At 51.0% G+C, this 25,000-nt stretch overlaps 1 protein-coding gene across 1 annotated transcript in view; it reads left to right on the forward strand.

Annotated features, from left to right (window-relative positions):
- The window catches only part of LOC149866697 (scavenger receptor cysteine-rich type 1 protein M130-like), a 242,908-nt gene that overhangs the window by 103,358 nt on the left and 114,550 nt on the right, over positions 1-25,000 (forward strand). Inside the window, exons 5-7 of the mRNA XM_090041645.1 lie at positions 956-1,273; positions 3,248-3,562; positions 5,779-6,093. Coding sequence (XP_089897771.1) covers positions 956-1,273; positions 3,248-3,562; positions 5,779-6,093 — 948 coding nt within the window. The remainder of the gene's footprint in view (positions 1-955; positions 1,274-3,247; positions 3,563-5,778; positions 6,094-25,000) is intronic.

Here is a 25,000-nt window from a genome sequence, read left to right on the forward strand (position 1 = left end):
GGGGAGGGGCAGGGAGCTGCTCCAGGACCAGACTGGGATCTTGCAGGGGTGGCAGCGTGGTCGGAGCCAGGGCAGCAGTGCAGTCGGCAGCCTGCATGCTCCACCCCGGCTCTGGACCAGGCTGTCACCGCTGCAAGGATGCAGGGCAGAGCCACGATGTGCTGCCTGCGTGCCCCTGCCTGGAGCATGCAGGCTACAGCTTGCGGCTCTGCCCCAGCTCCAGACCACGCTGTCACCACTGCAAGATCCCAGCCCAGTCCTGCAGCATCCCCGCACCCTGCTGTGCTGCTGGAGCCGATCTCTATGGAAACCCTGGCCCCGCACTATCACAGGGCAGACGCTGCTGGGGAATGGATAGAAACCTGCCACAGCCACGCAGGCAGGGGGTGCTGGGAAATGGAGGCCAGTTGCTGACCACATCTGCCATTTTGCCCACTCCTGCACTAGTTGCTGGACTGTTGCATGCCCCATCCTGGTGCACCCCTTGCAGGAGCAGGCACCCAGGGCAGTTGTGACACAAGTGAAACAAGATTTCAGGATTTCCTTTCCTTCCTGATCAGCACCAGATCTGAGCTGTTTACATGTCTTGTACAAAAAGCATCTGAGAACCCCAGTAACATCCACTGGGCTCTGGAGAGAGCCTCGAACTGGGGTGGAGACCCCAGCTGAAGTCTCAGCGCTGCATGCACTGGACTAGGGTCTTCCCTTTCCCAGAGAGTGCTTTAATCTGTGGCCTGGGCAGTCAGTGTCTCCTCCTAGAACAGCTCTACTCTACGTGACAGAGTACTCCGGCAGACTCAATTAATCAAATCTGCTCGGATGTGCTGTAATTACAGTGTGTCAGAGCAGCCTCCCTGCTCGTGTAGAGGCACCCTGACTGTACTTCCCTGAGTCTAGCATGGTACATAATATATCGTGGGATAATCAGTGCATTTCCCATCTCTCCTGGGCCCAGGTGACTCTGAATCCCTCAGACTGCTGAATGGCGAGAGCCGGTGCGATGGGCGAGTCGAGATTTCCCTCGGCGGTGCGTGGCGCAGAGTCCTGGATGATGAGTGGGACATAAATGACGCCAACGTGGTGTGCAGGCAGCTCCAGTGTGGAGACGCAGAGAGAGCCTATAACCCCGTGAAGTCTGAACGTGGGACAGGCCTTGTTGGGCTGAGACGTGTGCAGTGCACGGGAAATGAGTCTCACCTGACACGCTGCAACACGAGCCTGTCTGAGACAGAGCAGGCAGGAATCGCTGAGGATGTTGGTGTCGTTTGTTCAGGTGACTTCTCCTTAAAATCCTACAAACCTCTCTTCCCTGGGCAGTAGAAATGTGGCCATCCCAGAGCCTGTGCTGTGCCCCGCTTGTGCTGTGAAGTCATCCTAATGCAAATAGGTATGGATCCCAGCTCCAGACCCTGCCATAATGATACAAAGGTGTTTCAGAAACTAACGGCAATTTTGAGATACAGTTATTTTGTGTGCTGCTCTGTAGTTCCCTGCTTTGTCACAGATTTACAACATGAGTACACATTTAGCCATTAGTTTCTGAAACCCCCTCATAGTTGACATGTAGGTATTATATAGCAGAAAAAATAACAGTATTTTGCACTCCATAGCTTCTGCCCAAATAGTCGTACTGGCAAAGCCCCTAGAGGAGTCGGGGCTCTCACTAACACATGCTGCTTTCTCAGGTCAGTTAAACTCATCCCGCAATAAGGCCACCTTTTGGACACGAGGGTCACGTCGGCACATGCAAGAGCATGTTTTCAGCAGTACAAATAGTAGCAGCACAAATTTGTGCCAGTACATTGTGCCATAGTGCATGCCCTGCCCCTGCGCTTTGCAGCAGGACACACCATGTGCCTTGGCATGGGGGCTAGCCGGAAGGCAGTTTGCACGCTGAGGCAGCCTGTGCCCCAGCCAGCCAGGGAGCGGCACATGGAGATGGGAGCAGGCAGCCCAGGGCTCCCTGCTTCCCCTCTCCACAAGCTGCTGGAGCCCGTGCACTGAGGCACCCTGCACCCCAGCCAGCCGCTCTATGGCTGTGTGCCTCGAGACGGGAGCAGACACCCCTGGGCTGGTGCTCCCCTTTCTCCACATGGCTCAGCACTCGCATTCACTGATGAAGCACCTGGAGGTCCCCTGTACTGAGGCACCCTGTGCCCCCACCAGCCGTGGAGCGGGGGGCTGGGGCTCAGTGTGCCTTGGGATGCAGGGACAGGGCAATGTTGGGCTCTGTGGCTCCTGCCTCCAGCCTGCCAGAGCTCCTGGCCCTCTGGCCTCATCAGTGCCTCGATCCTGGCCCCTGACAGCACTCAAGGCAGCCACACATGCCCCTCGGGCACTAATGGGACCTCCAAAACCACCCCTGTAGTCCCAAATCCAAACCCGTGCTTTAACTACCACAAAAAAGCAAGCCCCCTGCTTATACCACAAAACAAACCCTGTGATGGGTCCCAAAATAAACCACAATTTGCTGGCTATATGAAAGAGCCTTCCAGTAACCTGGGCTGTATCCTGCCCCAGCAAGAGTGCCTTACCGGTACCTCAAAGCAGCTTCCCAGTCCAGCCAGCACTCCCTGCAGCCTTCCTGCTTGGGATGTCTTACCTGGATGCTTACAGGTCCCCACTGCCTGCCTGCTCTCGGGCATTGGCTAGTTGTGCCCCCTAAGCCCTGACCACTGCAGCCTCTCCAGCTGTTCCCTTCCTGAGCCTAAGGGCGACCTGCTTTCCCAGCTAAGGCTACTTGCAGCCTTCTCTCCTCCTGCAGTGACAGCCCCACTCAGGCCCCCTGGCCCAGTAAGACAAAAGGCTGCCAGAGCTGTTTTCTCCAGCACTCTGTTTCCTCAATTATTTTCCATCAGTAGAAACAAAGCCTGTGGCTTTTGTGGTAATTGTCCTAACTGATAGTCATCTCCCCAGACAATGTTGACAATTCTGATTTAAAACCTGTTTGCAAGGAAGGGCATGCTCAGGAGACCCTCACTGCTGTCACTAAATCTTACCCACTGGTGAGTCCTGTCAGGGTTGTTGTGCTGAATAAGACATTCAGGAGTAGGTCCTTTTCTTACATGGTGGAAATCAGTGACTCTTCAAGAGGCTCCTTCATTCCCTTAATCTACACATCGCTTGTCTTCTCTGTGATTCCCAAAGCATTAGTGTTTCAGTCCATGCAGCATCAACACTGATTTGAAGATAAACTTCTCACTTTGCTTCACCTTTACCCATTAAAGGCTAGGATTTCTCCTTGCAGGAAGCAGGCAGATCAGACTGGTGAATGGGGCAGGTCGCTGCGCTGGGAGAGTGGAGATTTACTACCAGGGCACCTGGGGGACTGTCTGTGATGATTCCTGGGACCAAACAGACTCCAGTGTTGTGTGCAAACAGCTGGGATGTGGACACGCCATCGAGGCAGCTGCCTCCGCTCATTACGGGGAAGGCTCAGGACAGATCTGGCTGGATGAGGTGACCTGCTCTGGGAATGAATCCGAGCTCTGGGAGTGCCCTTCCAGGGGCTGGGGGCAGCACGACTGCAGACACAAGGAGGATGCAGGAGTGCTCTGCTCAGGTTTGCTCTGTGACTGCTCTTTTGAAACTGGGTACCAAGGATGTAAGAGAGGGAGACTAATATTGGAGGAGAGAGCTAAGGATGCTAGGGACCTCTCCATGGCTGTCTCAGACTCTCTTCTTCCTCCTTTCATACCAGGGTCACTTAACTACATACATAGTCATCATGGGTGTCTGTAGACATGCATGGAGGCTGCTATAATGCGCTGTAATTCTAGCACATTGGAGCAGACTCGGTGAATTAAGTCTGCTGATATGTGCTAATTAGCCTGCCTCCAGCAGCCTCCACATCTCATGTCTCCGTGTCCCTGTTCTTCAAAATGGCAGCAAGAGCAATTTAACTAACGCTCGTTGAAGTAGCTTTAGTTAAAACACCCCTGCTACCATTTTCAAATGCAGGGACGCTGACACATGAGATGCTGTGGACATTTTAATTAGACTGGCTCCTAAGATGGGCTTTAATTAAAGTGCCCTAGGCCCACCCTGGAGCCTGTATAAAAATGCACAATAGTGTTACTCATCTGTTCTTACGGGCAGGTCTGGGAGAAATCATTGGCCTTCTCTAGTGTTAGAAAGAGCACTGTCACATGTAAATGTTAGGAAATGGCCACTTTCCACAGGTGAACCTTGTATTTCTAATTGCCTGGCACTGCCTCAAAAGACTCACTGATCCTTGGAGCTATTCTCTGCAGCACATATACATCTGAGTGCACAGGCCTGTCAGACCTCATCATAATGGTGTTACTCATTACTTCCAAGATAGGGGTGTGTGGCGGGCCAGGTGGGGGTGCTCCTGCATTGTGCCACCCACCTCCCTTGCCCGACCACCTGCCAGGCTCCGAATGCCTCTCTAGGGGCGCCTTATGTCCGGCCGACCCCCTTCCTGGAGCACACTTGCTAGCCTGGGGGTAACGTAGCTGCCCCCACCCCAAGAATGGACTCACTCTCGGCCCTGTGTCCTTGGGGAAACACAGGCCTAAAGTCTTACAGGTACTCCACCCAGTACAGGCACTTGGGGCACTTCCCGAAGTCAAGGGGACAAAAATTAAATCTCCCTTAGGTAGACATAAGGGGTCTCTTAGGCATATTTTAGACCCACCCCTCAATAAGTCTCCCACACCGGTCACAAAGGAAGACTTTATTGGTTACAGGGGTAGGGTGAAAATAGGGTACAAGATTGAGCAATATCCTAGAAATCGTAAAGAGCAAACAGTCTGGCTGAGGTAGCCTTTTGATCCCGCATCTAAGTTACTGCCAGCTAGATATCTAATCAGATCTTGAGTAGTCACAAGCATCTTCCAGAGGCTGGTGAAGTTTCCCCTTTGGAGGCAGGCGGTTTCTAGCTCATGAGTTTGGGGGAGAGAGCCAATTTTAGATGGTCATGCTCCTCTGTGTCCCCCGCATGGCTGCTGCCCCCTCCTCCTGGGCTAACTCCGAACTTATATAGCCCCTGTGACCTCATTCACCTGGCCCAGGCCATCTCCGGTTGTCTGTCCGCCAACCAATTTGAAATACATCACCAGTTACCGGGCAGACTCCAGCCCACCAGGTAGATGCCCCTCACCCAGGTGGCTGATGCCAGTCACGCAGGCAGAGGGAGCAGGTTTTCCCCCCCCTCAGGAATGCAGCCAGCTCAAGTTACCTAAAGAGGCAGGCTGAGGTGTGAATCTCTGTGATGGGCCTATTTTAATCTCATCACAGGGCCTGGGGAGAAACCAAGGTGGCTTTCTGCCACCGGTGTGGGAGAAAACATTGGCCATCCATACTGTTAGAAATGGCACTGACCTGGGAATGGCCTAGCTTGTGTGTCGGAGAACATCTGACCAGGAGCCAGGGCACATCAGAATAGAGTCATCCCCTCTATGAGACTGGCTTTCTTTTAAATCACTCCTGCAGGCCTGGATTGGCTGCAGGGTAGGGCCTACCCAGCCCAGCAAACCTCTTTAATCTTCCTCCACAGGGGCTAGCCCATCCACACCATCACAGACAGCTAGTGCTGCTATTTCTGCTTCTATATGTTGAGAAATGATGACTTTCCATAAGTGACCCTTGTATTTCTAATTGCCCAGCTGTGCCTAAAAGAGTCACTGATCCTTGGAGTTACTGTGTGCAGTACTTATCTGCAGCAGTGCCCAGGACTGTCAGTGCTCTCTGGGGTTCACTCCCGTTTGTATCAAATCTGACAGCTGGACCTCCTTCTTGTGCATTTCCTTCCAGAATTCATGGATCTGAGGCTGGTGAACGGCAGTGACTGTGCTGGGCGATTGGAGATTTTCTACAATGGATCATGGGGAAGCATTTGCTCCAATCAGATGACTTCAGTCACTGCGACAATTGTATGCAAACAGCTGGGCTGTGGAGATGAAGGCGACATTGCTGAAGACTTTACATATGGAGCAGGTTCTGGCCACACATGGTTGGATCATGTTCGGTGCCTTGAGCATCACAACTCCCTTTGGCAGTGTCCATCGAAGCCATGGAGCCCCCTGTCATGTGCTAATCGGGGAGAAGAGACCCATATCAAGTGTACTGGTAATGATGAAATGCCTGGCCCAGAAACATGTATGAAAGCACACATAGGTGTACTTGTACATGTATGTACACACGCCTGCATTTTATGTTTGATCCACTGAAGTTCTATGATAGAAATATTTCCTTTTCAGTATAGACAGTTCTATATTCCCCAAATGTGACAGAAAAGTTTCTCATTCTTTCATTCACACAGGCCTTTGTGCATCTGTGTGGCTATTACACATGACTTTCCCATCTCTGTTTATATGAACACCTCTGTGTGTACACACACACATGCACGTATAAGGGGTGTACATGTCAAAGTTGGTGTGAGATCTGAAGTCTATTTTTCAGGCCAAATCAAAGGACATCCTTTTGGTCTATAGGCTGTCCATGTGGTTGGTTCTGAAGTAAAAATCTTTACATTCAAATCTCTTTGTAAGGGATTGCAGTTACCAGCCACAGGCTGAAGTACAGTGCCTCAGGTGTCCATAAATCAGGGTTTCTCCACCAGGGATCTGGGGCACCCTGAGCTGCCACAAGAGCCTTGGAGGGTGCTGTGACATTTGAAGAGATAAGAAGGTGTGAGAAGGTAAGTGCAGGCGTGGGCATGTCCCTGACCAACTGGTGCATCAGATGCATTGCGTAGCCCCTCCACAAGGAGGTTTGCATTGTAGTAAATAAATGAGCTTTTGATATAAGGAGCCACTCAATTCACCAACACTGTAGAGGGTGTCTCAACTGAAAGGAAGTGTAGCTTAACTGTAAAAAGAATGAAAACCACTGCCATGGAGCAACACAGCTGGCATTGAACTGCAGGAAAGTTGCACACCCACCATATGTTAAACACATTTAAATTTGTATTCATATAATGGTAATATAATAATTGACAGTGCGGGTAACTTCTACTCTCCCTCATAATGTACACACTAACCCGCCCATTCACAGCATGTATGTTTTTTTAACCTAGGAAGCAAAGAGAAAACAGCTCCAACACAGTTTGCTGAGTGTCCAAACTCCACAAGCTGCACAGGTACCTCTGCCCTTTTCTGACTCTCCTCCTTCTGCCCTAAGGCCTTACCCAGCTCCCAAGTAAGGTAGTTTCTGCTTTTCCCAGACAAGGAGAAGCTCCGTGTTGTGGAAGAAAGCACGGATGCTCGGGGAGAGTGGAGATTTGGCACCGCGGCTCCTGGGGAACGGTGTGCGATGACTCCTGGGACATGGCGGATGCTGCTGTGGTGTGCACACAACTTGTGGAAGTCTGCTCTGAGTGAGGCAGCATATGATATAACCCTGCCCCATGAGTGAGAGAGGCATGGGGCAGTTTCTTTCATTCTTGCTCACCATCCTGCTGTCTCCACTGATCTCATGGCTCACCTTGTCCTTGACATTGTCCAGTGCACTTGTGCACAGGCTGGGTGTTTATTGTGTGCCAATGCAGCACACGAACCCGTTAGTAAGTAGTAGGATGTAACCTCACCAGTGCATCTTGGGGTGCCTCTTAATGGCGTTAGTATGAGATGTAGTCCTCTTAACTATGAGCGTAGTGGTTGTTCGGCTGTTTCCAACATTTGGTTCTTGATCTTGGTCTGCGCCCACTCTGTGTCAGCTCAGGGATACTCGTACATTTGTTTCCCTCTTTTTAGACAGATGCTCTGTCTTCTTGGTAGACCTGGAAAACCCAAGATTTGTGGCTTTGAAGCCATTATCCTCTGGGACACTTAAGCTAAAAGTGTCTGGGCACCTGTACGCAGGCCCTACTCCTGCTCTGGCGTGTGTTAATTAGCACATCTTGAAGCACACTTTATTCATTGAGTCTAATGCAGCATGCTAATTAACACACTCCAGCAGCCTCCACATCACCTGTATTCAGCATCCCTATGCTTCAAAATGGCTGCTCTCCTTAAATCCAACCTGCCCCACCCTGGAGCAGGCCTCGCTGGTTTGCTCTCAGTTTTCCCAGCAGGAGACGCGAGGTAGAAGTGACGTGCAGGTGAGGTGTGCCGGCACAGAGGCTACATCGACAGGACCTGCCCAGTGCTCCTGAGAGGGCTTTTGAAAAGAAAACCCTGCCCACCTGCTCCCTGTCTGCTGACAACAAATCCAGAAATGAGGCAGTGATGCCCACTAGGCCCCACGTCCCCTCTTGGTCACCAGGTCTCCACCTCCGAGATTCCCACCAAGACTCTCACAGGGGCGTTCTCCTGGTAACAAACCTGCCATCTCCCCCTCCTCCAGACTGCCCCTCTCCTTCTTCCTTTCCTTGCAGATAACACCGAGGCTACTGCATCCCCAGAGAGAACAGGTAAGATGCCTTGCTGTCACTGGGGTTACATTTCACTGGTGCTGGGGTCCCCGGGTGGTGAGCTGTAAACTCCATCCTGAGGCTATAAACAGAAGTCACAACAAAAAGCAGATTTCATGTGATGGGATATGTCCCAACACAGCTGATCTACTTCATTGTGTGAAATGCATGTCACCTGTTGCCCTGCACAGGGCAGGGGCAACACGTTCCCTTTGGACACAGATGTGCCTTAGAGATTCCCCGGGGCATGTATTTCTCAGTGGGGAAAACCAGGGTTTCCCACTTGCAGATACGTACCACAGACAGCCTCTGGGTTTCATCTCTGGAAGTGGGTAACCACGGCTTTCCTTGCTTAGAGACGTGCCTCAGGGATTCCCTGGGCATGTGGCTGAGCACAGAGCATGGGCTTCCTCCGCTTATGGTGACACACTCCAGGGATCTCAAGGTGCATCTTTTTAAGTGGTGAAAGTCAACTCTGGTGTGCTCCAGTGCCTGAGCCTGCCAATCGGCTGCTTGTGGGTCTCAGCTCTTGCACTTCAACGGAGCATCTGTGGGTGACCAGAGACTCCAAGGGGGGACGCCCGGGAGGTGTACACCAAGCTTCAGGGCCCTGATGCTGTGCACCCTGAAACAGGAACTACTGGGGTAAAGAAGATCAAGCCACTGAAGCCTCTGGAGTGCCTGCCCTGGGCACCCCCCACACTGGGAAACTGCACACGCTTTCCCACCATAAACCAAAAAGATTTCTGCCACCATGAAGCTCTGCTCACTGATGCTGTGGCTACAATTTGGGGGTCTTTGTGGTGCAGCAAGGGCTATGGACATCTGTTGGCTTGACCTCTGCACTGCTATAAACATTTTTCTGGGAGCACAAAGACAATATCTGTTTCTACCCTGCAAGAATGAGCTCCACCTCCTGGAGTGAGGGGTCCACCAAAACTGTTACCTGGGGTGGGAGCTGCAGTGGGTGCTGAGCAGGAGCCATTCCTGTCCAGTGGCTCCTAGCACAGCTGCCCCCATGACAAACTGCCTATGTTTCAGCACTGAACTTGATGCCATGGGAGGTTAAATTAGAGGCTGCATCTCTCCCCTATGCCCTCCTGTTTCTCACAGAGGCCTCTGCCTGTTGCATGTTCCTTTTCTTCCAGAACCACCTCAGCGCCCATCTCCGACAGGGGGAGAGACATGGTGCCCGTGGTCATCTGCATTGTCCTGGGGGCCCTTCTCTGCCTGGTCCTGATCGTGCTGGGGGGACAGGTGCGAAGCACCAGGGCACTGCGCAGAGGTGAGTCCATTAGTCTCACCATGGAAAAAAGCCTCTGCAACAGCGGGGGAGCTTCAGGTGAGGGGAGGGCCACGCACTCCTGGAAAATATGGAAACCAAGCTGAACTGGGGCAAGCTCATAAGACTGGGCGAGACAAAGGAAGGTTTCACAGGAGATTCAAGAGATGGGACCATATGGGCAAAAAATGTAATGTTGGGTTTCTTTTTGGAAAGCTGCTAGAAACTCCACTTGTGGAAGAGTTCATGGAGAGAGAGATCAGTGGGATGGATACTATGAGGAAAGGAACTATTAGGAAATCAGCTGGCAAAAAAAGAGAAAGGAGCAGAGAAAAACAAAAGGTAGAAAAGGAAAGGTGGGGAAAAAAATTCTTATATTTGGCAGAATGAGGGGTGGCAATTCCCCCCTTATTGCAACCTCTAGTTTATAACTTTCAGTAGAACCGAAGTGTCAATGTTTGCATTTTGCAGGTGGGTGCATGTGTGCCTCTGGGTGTGCAGGTGGATGTGTGAATATATTTACAGTTTTCCACTACGTGAAATTGGGGAATGGTCAGAGTCTTATGATAGGAGTAAATAGGAAAGATTTAGGCTGAGTATATGACAAGATTTTGTGACAGGGGAGTAGCCCATGTAATGGTTTCCAGAGGGAAGCTGTTGAATAGGCTTGGTCAGTGCCACATTGGATATTTTTCTTCACGTTGGACAAGGCCGTAGAAGTGTGCTGTAGGGCTGAGCTGAGCTCCAAAGGGAAAGGCTGGAGGACCCCTTAACATTTCCTGTCTTAACATTTCCTGTTTCCATGACCCTGTGTAAAACCTGCCATTTGTTTTCAGCCTCTGGGAGATACTCGGGCCCCTTAACTGATGCTGTGTATGAGGAGATTGATTATAACCTGATGAGGGAGAAGCTCGAGATGTTCGGTCGCTCAGGTCTGTGTGCCCCATTGCCAACGCACAGCAAGTATTGTAGGGTTTGGGTACACATTGCACTTTAAGTTTCTCAAAGGTTGATCAGTGTCAGTGTAGTTAGTAGTTAAACATTTGAGTTAGAAACCTTTTCTGCCTGTCCCCAACTTGCAGAACTGAGAGTTGCCACTAGAGGGCTGGCGAGCCGAGACAGGCTCCTACACCCGCTCTCCATGAATGTGGGTTGGAGAGATCGGTTCATGTTGGCAGGAGTGTGAGGCTAGAAGTGGGAGAGTTTAATGACAGGGAGTGAAAAGGCAGGTAGAGAGGCATTGGATGGGAATGGTGGCTTGGGGCTGGATAGTGAAATGAACTCAGCCAGCCACTAAAGCTGCTAAAAGGAGAAAAAGAAGGAAAAAGAAGAATTTAAAAATAAATAAAGAGTAAGTAAATTTAAAAAAGAATCAGGTTTTAATGAGTTGGGATTGGCTTTGGATTGGTTAGCCCCAGCTACACAGGGAGCTGGCCCCAGGAGGGAAGCCCCATTTTATGGGGACTTGGATGTGGCCCCCTACCTTGCTCCCCACTTCATACCCTCTAGCTCTCCCTCTTGGACTAGCCTGTGCCCTGCAACCTGCCTGGCCATGTAATGTCCCTGGGTGCTAGAGCTGGCTTGGTGCCAGTACCGTGCCCTGGGAAGTGGAGATCAGGGAGTGGAAAATTTTATGCATAGAATGGGGAGGGGAACCTGCATCCTGGGATGCTGGAGCTGTGCGCCTTGGGTGGCTCCTCTCTGGGTAATGGCCCCACATTCAGGAAACATGGACTGGGTAACACAGATCACAGATCCACCTGCCCTGGAGTGGTGTCAATTAAAGATACCTAAGGGTGCTTAGAAGTAGTTTACATGTTTTAATGTGTAGACAGTCTGAGGGTTAAGAGCTCCCTGAGCCACCTAACACTAATGCATAACAAAGCCCTGAGGCACTTCCCATGCTGACCCAAATCTCTGCAGCCCTGTGAGCCCTGGAAGGCTGTGGGTGCTGGGCCTGGGGTGAGAACAACCTGTTACAGGAGCGCTGGAAATGAGTTTCCTGTCAGCACGCGCTCCACTTGTCCCAGCTCTAGGCAGTGTTCCTCTCCCCCTGCCCATGCTGCAGCCTGGGAGCAGACCTCTGTACGGTCAGGAAAGGTCATCTCTAGGAGCATCGGGTCATGGGGCATCTGACTCCTTTTCCCACTGAAGCCGCTGCTCTGCTCTGCGGGCTCCCTCCTCCCCAGGTGGATAACAAACTGTCTCTCACCCTCCAGTCTCCTACTCAGAAGACTCTGTGATGAAGCTGCAGTATTACACTGGGGACAGCGAGGATGGACATGGTCCTGGATCAGTGCAAGGTAATGGGGTAAAGAAGAGCCTAGAGATGGTGCCCCAGAGCTAGGGGGAGAATGGGTTTCCTGGGGATGTCCTCTATGTCATGGTCCAGTACAAATGTGAAGCAGTGGGACTGGTTCGTATTTAACAAAGCATTCAAAGTTTTCTGTGAGAACTTCTTGATGGGAATAGGTAGTCAGATCCAGACACTCCTTGTGTATGAGTAACGGGAAGGGAACTGCCCAAGGAATAATGTGCTGAGCATTGAGGAGTCTATCACTGAGCAAATCCAGAGCAGTGTCCAAAATTTTTGTCCCCTGCCACCCTGCCATGAGCACAGAGTCCAAGTTACATTCCAGTCTGCATGAGATCCTGCACTGGTCCTGGCAAATAAAACACATGATCCCAACAGTATGGGATGCACTTGGGCAGGGCTGTATCCTTGATTATTAAGCAAGAACTGAACCTGGACTAAGGCCTCTTTTACCATTGCCCATGACTTTTCCCTTTTCACTTGGAGCAATCTGAGAAGATCCTTTCACTCCACAGCCAAGAGCCGTAGGTCCAGGGCAGCAGGGTTTCCAGGGAACTAGGAGCACTCTGGAGAAATGGACAAGTCCAAGGGAAGCTGAGGGCGGTGTTTGTTTTTGCAGAGGAAACTTCCCCTGGCGATTTCCAGCAGGATTACGACAGCGTGGAGGAGCCTGAACGGAGTGACAGCCCTGTGCCTCCGGACGGTAAAGGTGAGGAGCAAATCCATACCACAGAGACAACGTGAGTCTGCTGTGAGACTTCCATTTTAGAGGAAAAGAGTACGCTTTCTGAGTATGTTCCTGAGGGGGCCGAGGTTTCAGTCTGGAGGGATGTGTCCATATCACATTGAGATCAGCAGGAGCTCATCGTGCTCAGGTACTCAGGCTCCAAGCCATGTGTAAAAACTGTTTGATGAGAATTGAATCAATAATACAATGCAGCCAAATGTTCGTGTATCTCTGATGGCTTGCCAGTAATATGGCAGCAATGTGCCCTGGCCCCAAGGGCCTGATCATACCCCCATCTCACCCTGCCAAACCCTATCCACAGACACGCTCCTGTCTGGGAATGAGTCAGTGAACATTTTCCAAACACATCCTTTGGTACCTGCTTTCCAGCCCTTGCTCCTCCAGCAGGCCTTTGAAAGACTCTGAGCAGCTTCAGTGGTGAAACTTCACACCTAGTGCATGCACGAGGACTAAGCTGGGTCAGTGAAGGGTTGTGATGTGCTTGAGTCCCCCCAGGGCCCTGAGACACTTCTTCCACAGTATAGACAAGCCCACTGTGAGGGGAAATGACTATCTACAGCTGTTTAGCTGTGGGAGGTTTTCAGCTTTTTCTTCTTTCCTTAGCTAAATGGGGCAGGTGAAGAAGCAGAGAAGCATGTGCTGCTCTGGGAAAGGGCAAGGACATGCGTGTGACCATGCACTGGCACAGGAAAGATTCAGGCCATCTGGGGAATTAACTGCACTTGGTGCCACGGTGGCACTGACCTTGGTCAATGGCAGTATGACTTAGCCTGGCCTGGGGGAGCCAGGTGTCCCAGGAGCATCTGGGATGAGTAATGGGCCAGTCCATTCTTGGGAAAGCATCACAATGAGCTGCTAAAACTAATGGAAAACTGAAGAAGCAGGTGATAAATAGAACAAATGAAAGTCACTTATGTGTAACTGAGGCCCAGGAAGGCTGGAATTACATTCCCTGTGTGCACCTAAATGACAATTTTTCAACTGTGAAACTGCCCTTTTTGGTGCCGGTGCACTGGGATTCTGTTACCCACCATTACCTGTGCAGTATGGACCCATACGCATATGACAAGGTGTCGTGTATGCTCAGTAAGTTATATAGTAGTCAGGTGCATGGCTCTGTGCACACACCCAGTCTGCATGCATAAGTGACAAAATGAAGCCCATAAGTAGTGGATTTGGAATTGAGGGAAGAGAAGAACTCCTCCATATCATAAGCCCAAGAGGCAAATTATTTAGGCCATCGCTTTGGAGAGATCAGATCTGAGTGTGAGCCTCCAGTCCAGGGCCTTTGAACTTGCATCACCTGGAGTTCAAGAAGCAGGGCTCTAACCCCCAACCCACAGCTTAGACATAATCCCAATCCCTCTCCAGCCCTCCTTTTGAAGCTGGACCCCTGGACACCAAGACAGGGACAGATTCAGGACCAGGATAAAAGACTGAAGTGAAAAGTGCCATGGTTAGGTGAGATACAAGCCACTGGAAAAGAGCTAATCCCAAGTTCTAGCTTGGACACAAGCTCCCAATGGAGCACAAATAACTATACACATGTTATCCATTGTCGGGCTGTAAATGGCACCGTTTCATTTTGAGTTGCATTATGACACTTGTGGTGGAACTGCTTCCCCGTCATTTCAAATGTTGTTTCAAAATGACTCAAAACCTCTGTTCTGAGATGCGGGTGCATCATGACAACAGTTTCTCTGGTTTGAAGCTGTTTTGATGTTTCACCCAAGGCTTTAATGGGGAAGCTCGAAAAATCCCATACCTTTGTCATTTATGGCATTATTTGAAACTTGCAGGAATGGTAGCCTTTTCAGAGGGCATGAAGCCTGCCAAGATTCAAGGAGATAGGTGAAGGAGTTTTGGGGAAAATGTACCTCAAAGTCTTGAAACAAAATTCAGGTCCTGTGTGTGTGTTAAGCCACTGCGGGGTCAAAACTGCAGGCATACTGGCCCCTGCTGAGGCCACAAAGCCTGCCTGATGGTGGGGTCTTGTGGCTCTGGACCCCACCATAGAAGCCATGACCTTACCCCATATTGGCAGCGCCTGTGCTGGAGGACAAGACTGGCTGGTGGATGGTGTGCTAGAACGGGACAGTGGATCCCCCTGTTTCACGTCTACCCACCTCCGCCGTTCTCCCTGCCTGCCTTTCTTTACCAGCACCTCCATCCACTGATTCAGCATTTGGCTGCTGAATATGGTGCCCTTCACTCTTGGGTCACACATGGCAGTGAGCACATGTACTGTACTGGACCGCAAGGGATCAAGCTGTTTCCCAATGCCCTCCTTCAGCCGTCTCACCAGTGCCTGCATGTCTGGTGACAGTGGCTTGCCCCAGCCAGGAACATTGATCCCCTGGAAGCTCACCATTTGGCTCTGAAGTTCCCTCACTATGGGGATCACTTGGCTAAGGAGGGCATCAGCAACGCTGAGGCTCCCACGGGCCTCGAGGAAGGGCTTCATAGAATCATAGAATCATAGAAGTTGGGTTGGAAGGAACCTTATAGATCTTCAAGTCGGACCCCATGCCAGGGCAGGAGAAAAAAACTGGGCTCAAATGATCCCACCTAGGTAGGCATCAAGCCTTCTCTTAAAGACCCCCAGGGTAGGAGCCAGCACCACTTCCCTTGGAAGTTGGTTCCAGATCCTAGCCTCCCTCACTGTGAAGTAGTTCTTACGGATGTCTAATCTAAACCTCCTCTCCAACAACCTGTGGCTGTTATTCCTTGTTATGCCAGGGGGCACTAGGGGCAACAAGGTCTCTCCCAAACCCTTCTGGTTCCCCCTAGTGAGTTTATAGACTGTCACCAGGTCCCCCCTCAGCCTTCTCTTGTGAAGGCTGAACAGGTTCATGTCCCACAATCTCTCATTGTAGGGTCTGCCCTGTTGTCCCCGGATCATTCGGGTGGCCCTCCTCTGGACCCTCTCAATGCTGTCCCCATCTCTCCTGAATAGGGGCGCACAGAACTGGACACAGTACTCCAGCTGTGGCCTGACCAGTGTTGCATAGAGGGGGAGGATCACCTCCTTGGCCCTGCTAGAGATGCACCTGTGGATGCACGACAAGTCCAGTTAGCCCTGCCAACCATGACCTCACATTGTCGGCCTATGTTCATCTTGGAGTCATTAATGACTCCAAGATCCCTTTCTACCTCTGTGCTCTCAAGAAGGGAGTTTCCCATCTTATAACTCTGCTGCTTGTTACTGCTGGTTATTACTGCCCAAGTGCAGCAACCTGCACTTGTCAGTGTTGAAGTGCATCCTGTTTTTGCTAGCGCACCCCTGTAACCTATCCAAGTCTTGCTGCAGTCTTTCCCTCCCTACTAGTGTGCTCGCCTCACCCCAAATTTCGGTATCATCAGCGAATTTAAACAGGGTGCTTTTCACCCCATCGTCCAAATCGCTGATAAAGAGATTGAACAGCGCAGGCCCAAGGACCATGCCCTGGGGGACTCCGCTGCCCACTTCTCCCCAGGTCAAATATGACCCATCCACCACCACCCTCTGAGTGTGACCCTTCAGCCAATCTGCAATCCATCTGACTGTGTAGGCATCAAGGCTTGAGGACCACCCAGATCTGGGAGATGGTACCCCACTCAGCTCTGTTCATGGGGGCGCTGATCCCGATCTCCTCAAGCAAGGCCATCTCATGGATGGCCTTCTGTTGCTCCACCAGCCTCTCAAGCATCAGGTATGTGGAGCTGTACCAAGTGTCCACATCCTGCATGATTTTGAGCTGCAGGATGTTCAGCTCTTTTTGCTTCTCCCACAGCATCTTGCCCACCTTCATGCTCCGCTGGAAGTAGCCCACCACCTTCCTGCATATTGAAATTAGCTTGCTGGTGGTACTGGCACCATCACTGGCAGCCCTGTCCCCCTCCAAAGCATTCCTGACAACAAGGTGGAACTTGTGTGCTACACAGCGGATACCAACAAATTTGGCATCTTAGACCACCTTGACCATATTGTGGGGCATGGAACTTATCTACGTGGGCATAAATGACATGGCTTGGAGCACTCCCAGCTGAGACATGAACTACTACAGGGATTTGGGAGTGGGGTTTAATTGTTTGGGGTACAGGTGGTGTTCTCATCAATCCTCCCAGTCTCAGGCTACAGGCTGAGGAGGGAGAGGAGGAAGCAGGTAGTGAACCAAAGACTGTGGCGCTGGTATTATTGGGAAGGCTTTGGCTTCCATGACCACAGCCCACTCTTTGGTGAGAGAGGCAGCGAGCTGCTGGGAAGAGACGGCCTCCACTGTCTGCTGGGGAGGAGGCTCTTCTCAGCCCGACTGCCTGACCTTCTTCACTGAATTTTAAATTAAGCCCGTGGGGAGATGGGGGGACTACTGCCACTGCTGGCCCACTGAGCAAACTTTGTAAAGCCAGCAAGCTAAGTCACTTAAGGGGCACCACCCCTGCCTCAGCCCTGGAACAAGCTGTAGGCAATGCAAGGGCCCCCAAAGGGACATTTGCTTGCCTATAAACTAATGCCAGGAGCTTGGGGAATAATCAGGAGGAATTTGTCCTCCTGTTTAACACAAATAATTATGATGTCATAGGGTTAACATAGACATGGTGGGACTGCACCCATGACTGGGCCACGGGTATAGCCGGCTTTACCCTGTACAGAAGAGACAGAGAGGACAAAAGGGGTCGGGGTATAGCTCTCTATATCAAGGAAAGCTACGCATGTCCCTGCAAGGCAACTTTGGCGTCCAGAGTGGACGACTTCAGACCCTCTGGGTGAAAATGCTTGGGGAACACAGCACAGGGGACACTATGGTGGGAGTCTACGACAGACCCCCTACCCAGGATCAAGACCTTGACTGGGATTTCACCAGGGCATTGGCTGAGTTTGCACGCTCCCGGTGCATGGTTCTCTTGGGACACTTCAACTACCCTGATGTCTCGTGGGAAGAGTGCTCAGCCAAATCCAAGCTGTCACAAAACTTTCTCTTCTGCATGGACAAGCTCAATCTGATGCAGGAAGTCTGCGGGCCGATGAGAGGTAAAGCACTGCTCGACTTGGTACTGGCAACCAGGGTCAACCTAATCAGCAACCTAATGAAAGGGAAGCTGGGAGGCAGTGACCATGAGCTGATCACATTCACCATCTGCCATAAAGATGGTAAGTCAGTCAGTAATACAGAAGTCCTGGACTTGAGGAAAGCTGACGTCAAAAAGCTAAGGAGGCCTGTCAGTGAGGCCCTAAAGGGCCACATCCCAAAAAGGATGGGAGTCCAGAGCGAGTGCTTGCTCATCAAGGGAGCAATCCTGGATGTGCAAGCAAAATCTATCCTGTCTCAGAGGAAAGGCAGCAAAAAGGCACAGCATCCCCTTTGCTCTCCAGGGAACTAGTGGGCCTCCTGCATCTTGAAAGAAAGACCTACAAAGAATGGAGGACTGGATCCATCACCAAGGAGGAATATGCTGCAGTGGTCAGACCTGCAGAGAGCAAACCAGGAAAGCCAAGGCTGCAACAGAACTCCAGCTAGCTGCAACTATCAAGGATAATAAAAAGTTGTTTTTTAGATATGTGGGTAGCTGGAGGAAAAGCAAGGGCAACATTGGACCTCTTCAAAACCAGATGAGACAACTGACAACCGACGTCCAAGAAAAAGCAAATTTGCTAAATGAGTACTTGTGTCAGCTTTTCACCAGTCCCATGGGTCGTCCCTGCCCACAATGGGACAGGGAGGCCCAGGTGAGGCAGATTCCCTACCCTCCACCAAAGGTGACCTCATGAAGGAACACCTTGAGAGGCTGGATACCTTCAAGTCAGTTGGCCCTGAGAGTTTACACCCCAGGGTACTCAAGGAGGTGGCAAGCATCATAGCCCAGCCCCTGGCACAGATCTTCGAGAGCTCCTGGTGCTCTGGTGAAGTGCCCAAAGACTGGAAGAAGGCCGATGTGGTGCCTATCTTCAAGAAAGTAAGGAAAATGGATCCAGCAAACTACAGGCCCATCAGCCTGACCTCTATCTATCATGGGGAAGGTCTTGGAAAAGATCTATCAAAAAGGCCATCCTTAATGGACTGGCTGACGGCAACATCCTGAGTGATAGCCAGCACGGGATTCTTGTGGGTAAGTCTTGCTTGACCATTTAATTTCCTTTTACAAACAGGTGACCTATCACCTGGACAATGGAGAAAAGATTGATGTCATATATCTTGACTTTAAAAAAGCCTTTGACTTGGTATCCCATCATCACCTCCTGGCAAAACTGGCTAACTGTGGCCTTGACCTCACCTGCTGGGGAATTGGCTCCGCCGTAGGACCCAGAGGGTGGTGGCTGACAGAACTCAATCATTGTGGTATGCTGTGACCACTGGGGTCCCTCAAGGCTCTGTCCTAGGGCCTATACTATCTAACATCTTCATTAATGATGTAGACATTGGTGTTAGAAGCTGCCTGGCCAAATTCATCAATGACACCAAACTGTGGGGTAAAGCATCCACATCTGAGGACAGAAGGGTGATCCAGGGAGACCTTGACAGGCTCAGGAAGTGGACGGACAAGAACCTGATGGTGTTTAACACCGAAAAATGCAAGGTTCTCCACCTCAGGAGGAAACACCTGCACCATGCTTATAGGCTTGGCAGTGCTACACTGGTTAGCAGCATGGACAAAAGGGACTTGGGGGTCATGACTGACGACAAGATGGGCATGAGCCTTCAATGTGATGTTGCGCCTACTGAAGCGAGCAAAACACTGGCCTGTATCCATAGATGCTTCTCAAGCGAATCCCAGGACGTCATTCTCCCATTGTACTCAGCCTTGGTGAGGCTGCAGCAGGAGTACTGCATCCACTTTTGGGCTCCACAATTCAAAAAGGATGTGGAGAAGCTTGACAGAGTGCAGAGGAGAGCCGCGCACATGATCAGAGGTCAGGAAAACAGACCTTATGATGAGAGGCTGAGAGCCATGGGGCTCTTCAGCCTGGAAAAGCACAGGCTCAAGGGTGATCTGGTGGCCACCTATAAGTTTATCAGGGTGCTCACCAGGATCTGGGGGAACGTCTGTTCACCAGAGCACCCCAAGAAATGACAAGGTCAAATGGTCACAAACTCCTCCATGACCATTTCAGGCTAGGACATAAGGAAGAACTTCTTTACTGTCTGAGCCCCCAAGATTTGGAATAGACTGCCGCTGGAGGCAGTTCAAGCATGCACTTTGTGTGCCTTCTGGAGACATTTGGATGTTTATGTTGCTGGGATCATGTGATCCATGCTGACTTCCTACCCTTGGGCAGGGGCTGGACTCAATGATCTTCCAGGGTCTCTTCCAGCCCTTATATCTATGAATCTATGAATCTATAAATCCACAGGAGCAAGAGAAAACTGAACCAGGTGTAGGACCTGCCCAGGTAAGAGCTCAGGTATATACCAAGGGACCAGTTGTCTCTCAGGTAGGTGGGGTGCCCAGGGCTCCCTCAGGGGCATTAAGGTGTCTCTTCAGTAATGCAAGATGCAAGGGGAACAAGCAGGAGGAACTTGCTGTCTTGCTTGCAAGTAGTAAAATTGACTTGGTTGGCCTAGTGGAGACATGGTGGAATGAACTTTTGACTGGGCAGTAGACATTAGAGGGCCATAGGTTGTTTAGAAGAGATAGGAAGGGGAAAAAAGGTGGGGTGGGGTTGCGCTCTATGTTAGGGAACAGTATACCAGTTCTACCTTCCAAATGGGACCAGAGGAAGGCTTAGCTGAGACCCTGTGAGTAAAACTTCAAGGAGGGCAGGGGGAGAGGGATCTGGTGGTAGGGGTTTACTACAGGCCACCACATCAGGAGGAAGAGCTGGATCTGGAATTCTCCAGGCAGCTGGGGGAAGCCATGCATGCAAAGGATGTTGTGGTCATGGGGGATATGAATTACCCTGACATCAACTGGGAGGAGCAGTCGGCCAGGTCTAGCCACTCACGAAGGTTACCGACGTGTGTACAGGACCTATACCTCATGCAGGAGGTACTCGTCCCCACTAGGGAAAATGCCATACTGAATCTGGTGTTAGCCTCTGGGGACAACCTGGTGGGGGAGGTGCTAGTACAAGGGAGGCTAGGGGACAGTGATCATGAAAACATCCAGTTTGCTATTCAGGGAAAGGTGGGGAAGGTAACTAGCACAGCGCACTTCCTTGACTTTAGGAAAGCCGACTTGGATGTGCTCAGGGCAGTAGTCAGGGAGGCACTTGGAGCCCAGGGGATAGCCAGTATGAGGGTCCAGGAAAGGTGGTCCTTCCTCAAAGAGGCTATCCTTGGGGCGCAGCAGGATGCAATTCCTCTGCGCAGGAAGGCAGGAAAAGGATCCAAAAAACCTTCATGGCTGAGCACGGATATCCAGGCTGGCTTGAGGGCAAAAAAAAAAGCATATTGGTGGTGGAAGCAGGGGGCAGGGACAAAGGAGGAGTACACCTCCCTGACCCGCGCTTGTAGGGATTTGGTGAAGAAGGCTAAAGCAGCACTGGAGCTTAGATTAGCTGCTGGGATTAAGGATAACAAAAAGTCCTTTTTCAAGTATATAGGTAGCAAAAAGAAGTCTCAGGGTAACATTGGACCCCTACGGGGCAGGGCAGGGCAGGAGAGGGCAGGGCAGGGCAGGGCAGTTGGTGACAGACGGGCGAGAGAAGGCAGAACACTTTAACAAGGTCTTTGCCTCCGTGTTCCTGACTGCTGACACTGGGATGCTCTCGGGTGATAGCGTAGAGAGGCCTGGGAACGATGTGAGTCCCCCAACTGTTAGTTCAGACCCAGTTAAGGTTTACTTGGAGGGCTTAGGTGTGTCCAAGTCAGCGGGCCCGGATGACCTTCATCCGCGGGTGCTGAGGGAATTGGCTGGTGTCATTGTGGAGCCATTGGCAGGGCTGTTTGAGGACTCCTGGTGTTTGGGCCAAGTCCCTGAGGACTGGAAAAGGGCCAATGTGGTCCCTATTTTCAAGAAGGGAAGGAAGGAAGAGCCTGGCAACTACAGGCCAGTCAGCCTCACTTCTATCCTGGGGAAGGTCTTTGAAAAAATTATTAAGGGCAACATTTGTGAGAGCCCTGCAGGGGAAGTGATATTCAGGGGTAACCAACACGAGTTCGTGCAAGGCTGATCCTGCCTGACCAACCTGGTCTCTTTCTATGACCAGGTAACAAAGAGCTTAGATGTGAAGGAAGAAGTCGATGTCATCTTCTTGGACTTCCAGAAGGCCTTCGACACAGTGTCCCACCCAATTCTGGTGGGCAAGCTGAGGGACTGCGGCATTGATGAATACACGGTCACATGGGTGGCAAACTGGCTCCAGGGGCACACCCAGAGGGTGGTGGTGGACAGGTCGAAATCGACCTGGGAGGGTGTGGGCAGCGAAGTCCCCCAGGGCTCGGTCCTTGGGCCGGTGCTCTTCAACATCTTCATTAGCGACCTGGACGAGGGTATGGAGAGCACCCTGTTCAAGTTCGCTGATGACACCAAGCTGTGGGGTAAAGTGAATACACTGGCAGGCAGGGACCGCATCCAGGCAGACCTGGATAGGTTGGAGAAGTGGGCGGATCTGAACAGGATGCAGTTCAACAAGGACAAGTGCAGGGTGCTGCACCTGGGGGGAGGGAACCAGCATTATGGTTATAGGTTAGGGGCTGACCCTCTTGGCAGCACAGAGGCAGAGAGGGATCTTGGAGTCAGGATTGACTCCAGGATGAATATGAGTCGCCAATGCGATGAAGCAATAGGCAGAGCCAACCGCACCCTGTCATACATCAACAGGAGCATCACTAACAGGTCCAGAGAGGTCTTGCTCCCCCTCTATGCGGCTCTGGTCAGGCCACAGCTGGAGTACTGTGTCCAGTTCTGGGCGCCGCACTTCGGGAGGATGTGGAGAACCTGGAGAGGGTCCAGAGGAGGCCACTCGTATGGTTGAGGGCCTCCGTGGCCAGCCCTATGAGGAGAGGCTGAGGGACCTGAATCTCTTCAGTCTCTGCAAGAGGAAACTGAGGGGGGATCTTGTGGCTGCCTACAACTTTATCAGGGGCCACCAGCAGGGACTCAGGGAAAGTCTGTTCACCAGGGCCCCCCTTGGAGTCATCAGGAACAATGGCCACAAGCTGAGGGAGGATAGGTTTAGGTTAGATATTAGGAAGAACTACTTCACTGTAAGGGTGGCCAGAGCCTGGAATAGGCTTCCCAGAGAGGTGGTGCTCTCACCTTCCCTGGAAACCTTCAAGAGGAGACTGGACAGGCACCTGGCTGGGGTCTTATGACCCCTGCCACCCCAGTGCTCCTTCCTGCCCATGGCAGGGGGTCGGACTTGATGATCTCTCTAGGTCCCTTCCCACTCATTGATTCTGTGATTCTATGATAAATATTGGCCCCATTGTTGGTGACCATGAACCTGTGTGTGAGCTCACCCTGCCCAGCGAGAAACCCCTGTACCAAGCGGTTCATGGTCCCCATTATCTCTGCTGCTGTGTGGGACTCATCCATCATCTCAGCTTGAAGGAGAGCCCACCGATGGCCTGACTGGTCACACCAGTGCCCTGTGAGGGATCCAGCTCCAGCACCAGCTCCTCCTCTGGCACTGGAAGGCTCAGCATGGGAAGGGAAATAGGGGTGGAGTAGGCTGCTGTGCTGGTGCTGGTGATGCTGCTTGTTGTTGCCGCCATGGTGGTAGGGGGTGGGGGTTATGGTTGGTTCGCGTGGAGGGGACGCAGCCTTGGCACAGGCAGTGGCAGTGGCACTGCTCCCCTGTCCTTGCTGCTTGTAGCAGCCTCATCCCTTTTAGCTGGAGGAAAGAGGCTGCATCCCAGTTTGGTGGCAGGGTGGAACTTACACCTCTCCCACTACCCACTCTTACGGTCCTCCTCGAAGGCTGGTCAGTGTGGCCACCTGCCTTTCCACCAGGCTTCATGCTGTGTTTCATGTCTTCCTTTAATACAAATATATCAATGTATTTGCATTCCTATAGAAATTAAAAAATGTAGGTGTCTGGTTCAAATAAAAAATGTTAAATGGAAAGGAAATATGGCTTAGCCCCTGTATACATTTCAAAGTGTCGGGGCAACAGCATTGGTGGTACTAGTCGGGGGGTGGGGGGTGATGCCAATAAGAAACGTGAAACAAAACAGCAAGTATATGGCTTAGCCCCTGTATAACTTGAAAACTGTAGGAGCAAGGTTGTTGGTGGTGCTATTGGGTGTGTGTGTGATGCAAATAAGAAATGTTAAACAGCAAGTATATGGCTTAGCCTTTGTATACATTCAAAAGTGTGGGTGCAAGAGTGTAGGTAGGTGTGTGGTGCAAATAAGAAATGTATAAAAGCAAACAGAAATATGGCTTTGTCCCTATATAAATTCTATAATGTATGTTGCAAAGCTTTAAATGTATAGAAATAAAATATAAATGTATTTTGCTTCCTATATAAATTAAATTCTACAGTAATCCTATCCAATATAATTATAGAATTCAAAAGACTGAATCAGTGAATATAAGAAAATGAAAGAGCTTCAAAGAAAAAGGTATTCTGAATCTGAAATCCCTCTTGCTAGCAAGAAGGGAATCCTTTAGGTCAGTGCTGCTAGCCGCTGTTGTCTGATGCTGAGCTGCTGCAACACAAATAATGCTAGTAACTCAGTGCATCTTTACACGTGCTCTGGGGTGGGTGGGGGCACTTTATTTAGAGCAGCTCCAATAACCTCTCTAATTAAAGTTCCTACATCGTCTTGTCTTGTGTATTCAGCATCCTGCGCTTCAAAATGATGATGGTGCTGCTTAACTAAAGCTTGTTTCATGAGCTTCAGTTAAAGCACCCCGCCAGCACTTTGAAGCACAGGGGCACTGAATACATGAGATGCAGGGGCTATTGGAACACACTAATTAACATGCTCCAGCAGACTTAATTAATTACAGCATGTTGGAGGAACATCTCTGCGCATCTACAGGCACTCTCTGCTTTTAAAGGAGCACTGCAGAAGATAAAAAAGGCGCAGACTGGGAGGGGTTAGGTTATTCCCCTGTAACCTGTGGAAGAAGGTTAAAACACAGAATCTCTGCCTTCCCTACTAAGTGTCCTCACCACTGAGCTATGGGGAGCAGGGACACATTATCCCTTTTGTGTGCCTGACATGAAGTCTAGTTGTCCTGGGCTTTGAATGACTCCATTTCAGTGCCTAGACTTGTAATTATAATTAGTGCAAGTAAGCACTATGCCTCTTGGGTCACATGCCAAGTCCCCATCACTATGTAAGTTTCCATGCGGGCAAGTCCGTGTGCCCACCAATAGATTTCCCCTAGGTGCATAAGTGCCAG

Source organism: Crocodylus siamensis, chromosome 4 (assembly GCF_052110815.1).
Source record: "Crocodylus siamensis isolate JL-2025a chromosome 4, ASM5211081v1, whole genome shotgun sequence".
Lineage (NCBI taxonomy): Eukaryota > Metazoa > Chordata > Crocodylia > Crocodylidae > Crocodylus > Crocodylus siamensis.